The 10842-nt window shown below is 45.7% G+C and overlaps 2 protein-coding genes across 2 annotated transcripts; one reads left to right on the top strand and one right to left on the bottom strand.

The window, feature by feature from the left end:
* Positions 1–684: 684 nt before the first annotated feature.
* Positions 685–3617, bottom strand: epcam (epithelial cell adhesion molecule). Its single transcript, XM_084021250.1, has 9 exons — positions 3262–3617; positions 2695–2802; positions 2338–2599; positions 2191–2256; positions 1807–1873; positions 1628–1726; positions 1349–1546; positions 1224–1265; positions 685–1075 (listed from the first exon to the last, which is right to left on the bottom strand). The coding sequence occupies exons 1-9, from the start codon at positions 3323–3325 to the stop codon at positions 1052–1054; spliced, it is 930 nt and encodes a 309-aa protein (XP_083877376.1). The 5' UTR covers positions 3326–3617; the 3' UTR covers positions 685–1051.
* A 2187-nt stretch (positions 3618–5804) lies between these two features.
* Positions 5805–10562, top strand: LOC311021170 (uncharacterized protein; the record flags this gene model as incomplete). The annotated part of the gene is made up of 4 exons (XM_084021573.1): positions 5805–6019; positions 7622–7677; positions 8249–10330; positions 10537–10562. The coding sequence occupies 4 exons, from the start codon at positions 5805–5807 to the stop codon at positions 10560–10562; spliced, it is 2379 nt and encodes a 792-aa protein (XP_083877699.1).
* Positions 10563–10842: the final 280 nt, after the last annotated feature.

The raw sequence follows: 10842 nt of genomic DNA on the forward strand, positions 1-10842 counted from the left end.
CGTCATCACTCATCAACCAATCAAGGCTCTTTGATAGATGATGTCATACGACCCCCCCCCTCCTCCCCCTCCGAGGGTTGACCACGCCTCTCCTCCTCCTCCCTCCCCGTCTCACAGGCAAGATGGCTGCCGTGCTGGTAATGGTGGATGGGAGGCGTGATGTCACCCGGCAGGTTTCTCCTCCCAGGTGACCTGTTGTTTTCATGGCTGGGTGTGTCGCCGCTGCTTCCACTCGAACACCGGCACAAAGTAGATCCAAAGAGTTCGCATGATTATTTTTTATTAATATGATTAGTTTTACTAAATTCAGCCGTTCATGTTTTTATCTCACTTTGGTGTTTTAGTTTGTCTCTGTGGAGTATTTGTTTTCTCTACAAGGAGTCGTCACAAGTACAGATACTTGTTTTCACAAAGACTATAGAAGTATTTATTCTACGATTTTACTCAAGTAAACGCACAAAAAAGTACTGAAATGTACTCCAAGTAGAAAGTAAAAGTATCTCTATGAAGGACAAAAATGTGCATTAAAAGTAAACTAAGGAGCCTGTTTGTAAAAAGTTATCAGAAACATAAATACTCATTAATACTTAGTAAAAGTACTCATTTGTAGTATCTAACCAGAAGGAAACTTCCTCCCTACGAGAGTCTGGACGTTTCCACGGTGACGAAAGTAAAACCACATCAGTCTTTTAGAAACATTTTTATTAAAAACAATCAAACAGACATTGGTTAAGTAACAAACTGTACAATCTGTGACAGCGGAGTTCAAACCGCTCGACAAAGTTGTGACGTTCCAACGTGTTACGAAGCAGTTCTTTATGGCGTTAAAAAGGTGATGATGCGTTTAGACTTTACACAATTCATAAATAAAACAGACCAGCGGTGCCGACATCAACAAAATTAAAATAAAAAGCAGTTGATTGTTACAATCTGTATTTCCTCAAGTAAGATGGTAAAAAATAATAAAAATGGCACACTCCCACTGCAAAACAGAAACTCATGTACAAGCCGACCCTCCTCTTCTTCGACTCCTCCAGCAGCGATGAAGACTTTACATGGCCTCCATCTCCCTTTGCTGGATTAAACAGGAGAGAAAAAAGGGTTTATTTTCTAATAATAATGTTGCCCCTTGACAAATAAACTTAATACATAACGTAAAATAAATAAATACATAAACATAAAAATAAAATTATAAATAAATAAAAAATAAAAAGCTCTCTCACCTGGGCTTTGTTGTACTTCTGGTTTCTCTTCCTGGTGAAAAACTACAAGAAATAAAAGAGAACATGAGGACTCAAAGACTCCCACGTTAACATGAAATAAACCCGATGCGGATCGGCGGACTCACCAGGATGAGCAGGCCGGCGATCACGGCGAGCACCACCACCACGATGACGGCGATGATGCCGCCGGACAGGTGCTTCATGGTGAAGGTGGGCGGCTCGGCGTCCACGTAGTACACCAGGATGTTCTCCATCTCCAGCTTCTGGCCGCCCAGCTGGGGCTCGAACTTGTTCTGGTCGGCGAACAGCGGCAGCACCTTCACCTGCAGGGGGAGGTAGAGGGCGACGGGGGTGAGCGGGCGTCTCTTAAAGCTGTACACACTTACGTATTGATCGAGACTCACGTCCTTCTCCATGTAGTACGCCATGCGGCTCAGGTCGCTCTTGGTGTCTCCGTCCGGCTTCTTCACGTCCACCACGATCATGCGGGAGTCAGCGTCGTACTGCGGGAAGACGAGACGCTGTGTTAGTCGCCGCTTCGTGATAATCAATAATGCGATACGTGGGAATGTACGACACTCACCTCCACCTCCTCCACCAAGGCCTTGTTGAAGTTCTTGTAGCGTTTGTGGATGGCGTCCGCGATGGCGCTGGAAGAGAAGTTATTTATTATTCATTCATTTTTATTAATTTTGTGTTTATATTTCTGAATTTATTTTGTATTTATTTATTTTTTATATTTATTTTGTATTTATTCATGTTTTATATTTATTTATATTTTTTAATTTTTATTTATAAATACTTATTTTTGTATTTTATATTTATTTTATTATAATTCATTAATCAGTAACAAAACAAGAGAACAAAAAAAGCCGTATAAACTTCTCCAAACAAGAAAAAATGCTATATTAATGACATTTTTAAACCTCTGATGTCCCTTTTTTAAAGCTTGGTTTAAAGGACTCACGTCTTCAGGTTCTTGGCGTCCACGGGGGCCTTGGCGGGTTTGTGGGTGAGCTGCAGGCGGACCCAGCTGGAAGGAAAGAAAAACAAGGTGAGTGTGTCGGCGTGGTGGAAGCGTTTCTCTCTGGACGCCGGCGGCGATGAAACTCACTTGGTCTCCACCAGCTTGTCACACTTGAGGTCGGGGCCGCCGTGGTCGGTCCTCCGGACGCCGGCGCTGTTCACGCACCAGCACTTCTCCGTGTCGTTGCACTGCTTGGCCCTGAACTTGCCGTCGTTCTCACAGTCGGGGTTGTAGATGCCGTCGTTGTCCACGAAAGCCGTCTCCACCGGCTTGCCGCCGATGGTGCGGGTACTCAGGCCCTTCTTGGCGCGGTACATCTCCGCCTTCATCAGGAAGCACTTGGGAACCACTGCAGGAGCAAACACACAAAAACAGCCATTAGAGTCCTAAAAGGGGCGGAGCTTCTTCATCATTGTGACGGCGGCGTCGGCGTCCTCCACTCACGTTCGTTGCAGACCAGCTTCTGTTTGACGTTGTCCCCGATGAGGATGGTGCAGGCACACGGCGGTCCATCACAGGTGGCCCACTTCATGGTTTCACAGGTGGTCGGACCTGAAGGGGACCAGCAACGTTACATCAGCAACCTGTTAGTTACAGCTCACTTCCTGCTGCATATTTAATGACTCAACTGTGACTTTCATACACAGGATAATGTGAATTAATCTCAGAGTTCATAAAAGGTTTATTGTGCCGCCCGAAACAGAGAGGGGGGGGGGGAGGGGGAGCAGGTAGACCAGCAGGTTTACACACCTGGGCGTTGGTTTCTCCAAACACACTCCAGAGACAGAGCGGGTTCCCAACCCCCACTCTCCAACCAAACCACCCCCCCTTCTCTATTCTCACCATTAAAGTCGCTGTACACGCGCACATTTTACCTCACGAGAACATAAAACATTAACAAACAAAAACATTACAATTACAGAGTCAAAGTCCCGAGAAAACCAGGTGTGAAACGAGACCAGCAACACGACTTGAACACGAAGTAGAACATAGAGACTCAATCAGACTTACAGGTGGTCTGAGCCGAGGCTCCCGCCGCCAAGGCGACGAGCACGAGCGCAATCCAAACGTGCATGATCAATACAATCGATAAAAGTCCAAAAACAGGAACGAAGGCCGGGGAGCAGAGTCGGTCCGCTGAGGTCACGCACTGAGACCGGAATGGCGTCCGGAGACTCGAAGCTTCCTTCTCCTGCTGCAGGTGTGTCCTCCTGGTCGGACCGGTTTTAATGGGCACGGGCACGCGACGAGCACGCGCACGCAAAGTTGAAGGACTGGCGCGAGCACAAAGAAGTTATCAGCCGAGAGTTGATTCTTGTTCCTATTAATATTCCGTGTGCGCGCGAGTTGTTGTCTTGACTAACTGAAGAAGGACATGGAGGACACTTATAATACAAGTAGTCTCATGACGTCACTCTCATTTGCATAGTCGGTGACGGGAGGGGGGGAGGTGCTTGAAAACACACCTTTGTTTTCCTGTATGACCATATTTGGTTTCTCTCTCTGTTGACATATTGTAGTCTTTCAGTATCATCAATATACAAAAAGTATCACAGAACAATTAATGTGTGTGTGTGTATATATATATGTTTAAATTGTAACAGGTGAGACATGTCTTTCTTTAAAAAAAATCCTTTTTGTGAAAAATAAATATTTAAAAAGAATAATATATATCAATATATTTTCAAATATGTCAACATTGTGGGAGTTTTTTTTATTTTATTACATTATACTTTATTTTTCTCTTCTTCTTGAGCTACATTCAAAGCATTTGCTCCAGATGTGTTTGTTGTTGTTCATTTTTAATATTATAATAATATTACGCACCTGACGTGTGGCCAAAATGCATTAAACAGCATTTAAACAACAGCTCTAAATCTGTGCACCTGGCTGGTTTGTGACGTGATGACATCATCACGTGTGCAAGCAGGTATTTTACCTGACAGAAACCAGCGGCTGAAGAAAGCGATGAGTCATGCTCTGTTGGATGAGACCGCTGAGTCATCAGCTCTCACAGAGATGATCCACCTGGGAAACATCCTCACACAGCGTTTAATAATGAGACGGGATGAGGAAGGAGGACACGCCCCGATAATGAGCAAAATACAGTATGCTTCATTCAAATATGATTATTATTAATATTTTAATAAAGCAGAGGAATATGTGAGTGTATTGGGGGGGGGGGGGGGGGGGGGGGGGCATCCTATGGGCCAATAGGCCAGCACAGAGAATGACAGTTTAAGGCACTTCAGGGTTGGCTTCACTTTTCAGAACGTTTGGTATGAACGTATTTCATGAAAATCACAGATGATGGAGCGAGAGAGAAAAGAAAGAGTTTAAAATGTTCAACATTGGTTCTTAAATGAAAGTCTGACTGTTTGTAGACCAAACGTTCACAGATTAGATCACACGGCCTTTTTGAGACAGTCGTTGAACTGAAAACAGGTCAGGTCACAGGAGGAAGAGTGCCGGAAAGATCAACACTGAAACAACCTGACAGGAAGTGGTGTGTGAGCAGGTGTTTATACCCTGCAGCCTGATTGGTGATGTCATGCAGGTGTGTGAGAGCGGTGGAGGGGAACTGAACAACGGGAGGAAGTGAAGCTGGAGTCCATGAGCAGAGTGTGTGAAATAAATCTAAAGCAGGAAGAGGGCGTTCAATCCAGATGGATTATAATGGAGTTTACAATACAGCTGGATTTATTAAGGAACAATTTGGAAATAACATGAATAATGATTGATAAATAAAACTAGCATTATTAAAAAGCACAATGATACATGTAATGAGAGTAGGAGATGATTGCCACTAATGATAACAGCAGTGTGTATATAATACAATGGTAATACAGCAGAAACACTATCATAATAAATAATAGAAATGTGACTAATAGTAGCGGTCGGTGTGGAGCTGGTCCACGTTAGCAGGTAAGACCAGGCTGCGAGGCCAGAAAGCACAAAGCCTCCTGGGAAAACGTGGAGGTCACGACATTAATGGGTCATGAACAATCTGGAGAGAGGAGCTCGGCGTATTAGAGGCTCAGCTGGGGGCCTGTAGCAGCTAAACTGAGGGCTGGTCCGAGGCAAACCTGAGCCAGCCCCGAGTAGAATCCGGATCAGAAAGAGGAAAGTGTGCTCTTAAATACAGGCATGATGGCTGCCACGTGGACTGAATTCAGTAGGAGGCTGAAGTCTCTGGTTCCCGTCCCACTTTTAGAGACTCAACAGCAAATTCTTAAATTCTCGTCTGGATTTTCCAGGCAGCAAAGAATAAAAGCTACACAGGAGTGTGATCTCTCTAAACCAGGAGCACAACAAGTAGCCTGACATTTGACTGGTTTGAATAAACCCGTGAGTTATTAAACTGGTATTTCAATATAAGACAGTCTGATCCACAAGCATCTTCCAAACGTCACTGATCCCAGGCGAAGTGAAAGTCTTGTAGGTTTCCAGTCGTCTTACACCGGTGGAAGGCCTCAGGGTGCCGGGCCTCCCATTGTGTGAGGGCTGACACACTAGCAGGGGAATATGGGTGTTCCCCTTCCCAGCGGTTTAAGATGTCAGGGCAGTGCACGTATGGTGTGGACGGCCATTGTGGCGAGTCCCAGGGGTGGAGGGATCACGGCGAAGGTGGAGGACAAGGAGGCGGAGGAGGCCGCTCGGTCACAGACGTTCCACTCTGCAGGGAGAGAGAGATCCAGAGGAGGGGAGTCCGGTACTCTCTCGCCCCCACGAAGGACTTCAAGAGCACCAGGAGACTCGGAAACATGCGGTCAGTGCAAATCTCCTTTTTCATAGGTCTTCTTCCATTCTGTGTGACTGTGGCCTGACTTTATATTTCTTATTATTTGTAAAAAACAAAGGTTCATTCATTGATAACCCCATTAAAGCTGTGTTATTGTTCAATGTTTAACATGCTATCGTTATTATTCAAAAATGTATTTATAAGTTTTCAATCGTCACGTGAATGTGTTTAGTTATGTACAAATTATTTCTTATGTTTTATTTACTTATGGATTGATTTGTAAATGTGTATGTAAATATTATATTATTTCTCCCTCTTTTATAATTAAAATAAAAACTACTCTATTAATCCGGAAGGGAAATCACTGCTCCAGCCGAGTCACATAAACACAAAGACAAACTCGATGAGAAGCATAATAACAATAAAAGAGCCAAATAATATAAATTATCAAACAAAATGAAATAAAAGCTGAGAATAGTTTAAAAGCAGGATGATAATAAATAGTCAGTCAGTATATGTGCTTTAAATATTCACTTTCATGCAGAGAATTAGATGAGATTTAATCTCTTATTTGCATGCTAAACAAAATGCTGCTGCCAGATGAAATGGTTAGCTTAGCTTAGCATAAACTGTGGAAACAGCTAGCCTGACTCGGTCCAAAGGTGACAAAATGTCCTACTTTACAGATGTTGCACGTATTAAACTAGATATAACAAAGACATGCTGGGAGGCGTCGGTCTGTAAAACAGAGATATTAAAGAGCGACCTTTCCTCGTGTACGTTAACGTCACAACCAGTTCTGTTTCCTCAACTTTACGATTGTTTTCTGAAGGTCTAGTGTTGCCGGCGGTGACGCACATTATGGCAGCTGTCACACTTGCCTCTGCCCCAGTTTGGAGTCCCTCAGGGAAGCCTGCTGTGATTTCCAGTAGACAGTTCTGCATTTATGTAACGGGAGTGTCGGTACCATCACTGTCCGGAGACAATAGCCCACACGGCCCTGAGCGATGAACGGCATTTAGATGGAAACATAATCACAACAAACCAGGACTGTTGTCATTATTCTCATAATTCAGCTCAACTACTAATCGAGCCGTTGGCTTTAAAGAACAATATGAGGATGACCGATAGACAGAGCACATTGTGGGAAACCTCAAATAATGACGCACCAGACAGCACCAAATCATTGTGGTAGATACTTTGAGATAATGTTACAATTGCATCTTTAAACCTAACATTTCAGAAAACTTGTATTACAAAATGTAATTGTCTAAATGACAGTAATCATTGTGGTGCATCTTTTAAAATGCATCTTTCAGACGTTTTCTGGACAGAAATCTCAAACTCTGCTGTTTCATCCCTTTCGATATTCTGGAGGTTTTTACAGTTTGTCATCTTTGAAAATTGATTACTAATGACTGATTTTCTGACAAAACATTTTAAAGATTGTGTACCTGAAAATGACAAACCTTACCTGGTAAGAATAATTTGAGATGTTGCATAAATTAGAGCAGAATAACCGCTCCTGGGTGTTGCATCAGAATATGACATTACAGAGTTCAGATAACAAATACAAAGTATGTGGAATAAAAACAATACAAACATGATTTCTTTTCTTTGCTCCCTTAGGTTTCCACTCCTGTGTCTGATAAGTCTGCTGGCAGGGCTGGAGTACTGCTGTGCAGGTATCTGACCTTCAGTGAAACCATCACACATGCTGCGTCAACATATTTCTACATAATTGAGGTTGTTAGTTAAAAGAGAACCAGATGCAGAACACTGAGATTGGTGGTGAATAGATCAAGCGTTTATTTCACTGAGGTATGCAGTGGATGCAGGAAGGATGGAGCCGGTAGGCGAGTCAGGGGTTGGTGGAGGTGAGGACTACTGGGGCAATGAGCAAGGTGTGGGGTTTGGGATTAGGTGGTTGAAAACCAGGAGCTATGGCAGAGCAGTGAGCGAGGCACATGACTGATCCAGAAACATGGGTTAGTTCTGGAGAAATCACAAGGAAATATGTTGGAATTCAGGACACAAAAAGGTTGCTGAAATGCTTGATACCGAAGAGCCGGGCTTTAAACACTTCAGACTGGCGGGCGGGTGAATGGGGAATACCACTCACTCATTACATTGACACACACAAACAGGGAGGGAGACAAGAGACACAAGGGAAAGGCAAACACCTTATAGGACATGAGGTCATGACAGTGGTGACACATAATCAGTGTTTCTCTCTCTACTTCTTGTTCTCTTCAGTTGCTGACCTGAGGGACTGCGAGTTGGCGGGCAGCAAGTGCCACCCACAGGCCGAGTGCCTGAAGGTCGTCAACAACTTCACCTGTGCGTGCCGCATGGGTTACCAGGGCGACGGTCTGCTGTGCAACGACATCGACGAGTGTCTCAGTGGCCTGCACGGCTGTCACTCTCAGGCCCGCTGCAACAACACCCTGGGCAGCTACAGCTGCGACTGCCTCAGTGGATACGTGGGAGACGGCACCGACTGCCAGGACATCAACGAGTGCCAAAAAAACAACGGGGGTTGCCACGTCAATGCCCTCTGTACGAACTCCGAGGGTGGGCGACAGTGCCAGTGTAAAGTGGGCTTCAGGGGAAACGGCTTCCAGTGCAACGACTTCAACGAATGTGCCAATCAAAGGATCTGCCACTGGAACGCCACCTGCACCAACAACCCCGGCTCCTACGTGTGCACCTGTAATGCTGGCTATAAGGGCAACGGGAATTACCTGTGTCTGGACATCGACGAGTGTTCGGAGACTCCTCGCGTGTGCTCTTCTTCACTCGGCTACAAAGGCTGTAAAAATCTGCCCGGCTCCTACCGCTGCACGTGCAGCGCCGGCTTCGAGAGTAACGGGCAGAGCTGCGTGGACATTGACGAATGTGCGAGCAACATCTGCAGCCTGTACGCGGACTGCATTAACACCATGGGGTCATACCGGTGTACCTGCAACAGCGGGTTCGACGGCAACGGACTGACATGTGCAGACGTAAACGAGTGCAACAGAGACAACCAATGCGACCCCAGTGCTGCTTGCATCAACAGGCTCGGGGGTTACGAGTGCTCTTGTTTGGGAGGGTTTCTAGGAGACGGACGACTGTGTGAAGACATTGATGAGTGTGCAACGCCAGACATCTGCCCTTCTACCACGACCTGCGTCAACACCGCGGGGTCGTATTACTGCGACTGTGGCAGCGGCTTTGTCTTCAATAACTCTGCATGCCACGACAAGGACGAGTGTGCAGAAGGCCGCTGCAGCCCGGACGCCACCTGCACTAACTCACCTGGCTCCTTCTCTTGTCAGTGCAAAGCAGGGCACAACGGAGACGGCTTCACTTGTGTGGATGTGGACGAGTGCTCACAGGCCAAGCCGTGCCACCCCGATGCCCTTTGCGTAAACCTCCCCGGCTCCTACAACTGCACCTGTCAGACGGGATATTCTGGGGACGGGATGATCCAGTGCACCGATGTGAACGAGTGTCTGCTGGATAATGGAGGTTGCAGAAACAAAGCTACGTGTGTCAACAACCGGGGTTCCTTCTCTTGCCTGTGCCAGCCAGGCTTCCTCCTGGTCAACCGGACGGTTTGTCAGGATATAAACGAGTGTCAGGAGCCGAACAATCCGTGTCGAGTGAACGAAGAGTGTGAGAACGTGGACGGCTCGTACGAGTGCCCCTGCCGCGTCGGATACTACCGTCCTGCCGCCAACATGGACTGCGTCGACATGGACGAGTGTAAAGACAACCCTTGCCATGTCAACGCCACATGTCTCAACACCATCGGGTCACACACTTGCACCTGTAAGAGAGGTTTTTCCGCGAACGGCACCCGGTGTGATGATATAGATGAGTGCGCCGTGGAGGGAACGTGCCACCCGCGGGCGCTGTGCACCAACTTTATGGGGGACTTCTCTTGCAACTGTCAGCAAGGTTTCAGAGCCGACGGCTTCTCCTGCGAGGATGTGGACGAGTGCGCTCTCTCCGATACTATTTGTCCAACAACCTCAACGTGCATCAACTCCCCTGGCGCTTACGTCTGTTCATGTTTGAATGGTACGGTGGCCTTAAACGGCAGCTGTGTGCCACCCAGTCCGCTGTGTGACCCCGCATGCCACAGTCACGGCCTGTGCCACCGGTCGCCGGCCGGACACCAGTGTGTGTGTGACCACGGATACGTGGGCGACGGGGTGATTTGCTCTGACATAGACGAGTGCCAGAGGGAAAACATTTGTCCTCAAAATGAAACGGAGTGTATGAATATCCCAGGATCCTTTTCCTGTGTCTGCAAAAAAGGCTACAGTCTCAATGGTACACAGTGTCTCGGTAAGATAATACTATTCAGTGATAGCCTGTTTCCAGACCTCTGAATCGCTGTTCACATGAGTCAATCAAGAACCAGATAACAGGCAACATGAATTGAAACTAATTTAAAATGGATTCCATTGAAACGAGTAGTTCATGAACTGCACTAAATGTACAAAATACTACTGATCTTTTCTCCCATTATCCTGTTGTTTTCTGTTTTACAGTTCATGTCTATCAAAAAGGAGGGTAATACTAATTGGAGTTTTGATCAAAAATTAAGTCTAAGAAATACATGGAAAATATTGCATTAAAAAAAGAGCACATTTTTGTATTTTTTAGCCCTCAGCTGGACTGCACATTGTGTTTGCAGCTGTTGTAGCAATTACAAAAAACAGCACCTCTCCTTTGTCATTTTGGGTTGGATAAATACATTTAATTGAAATCTAAATGAAAAGAGGAGTTGGTGAAGAGCATTTAAATTTGACAAGACAGAATATCTAGTCCACCCCTTTTTCTAAAAGTTTTTCTAA

Source organism: Eutrigla gurnardus, assembly GCF_963514095.1.
Source record: "Eutrigla gurnardus genome assembly, chromosome: 11".
NCBI lineage: Eukaryota > Metazoa > Chordata > Actinopteri > Perciformes > Triglidae > Eutrigla > Eutrigla gurnardus.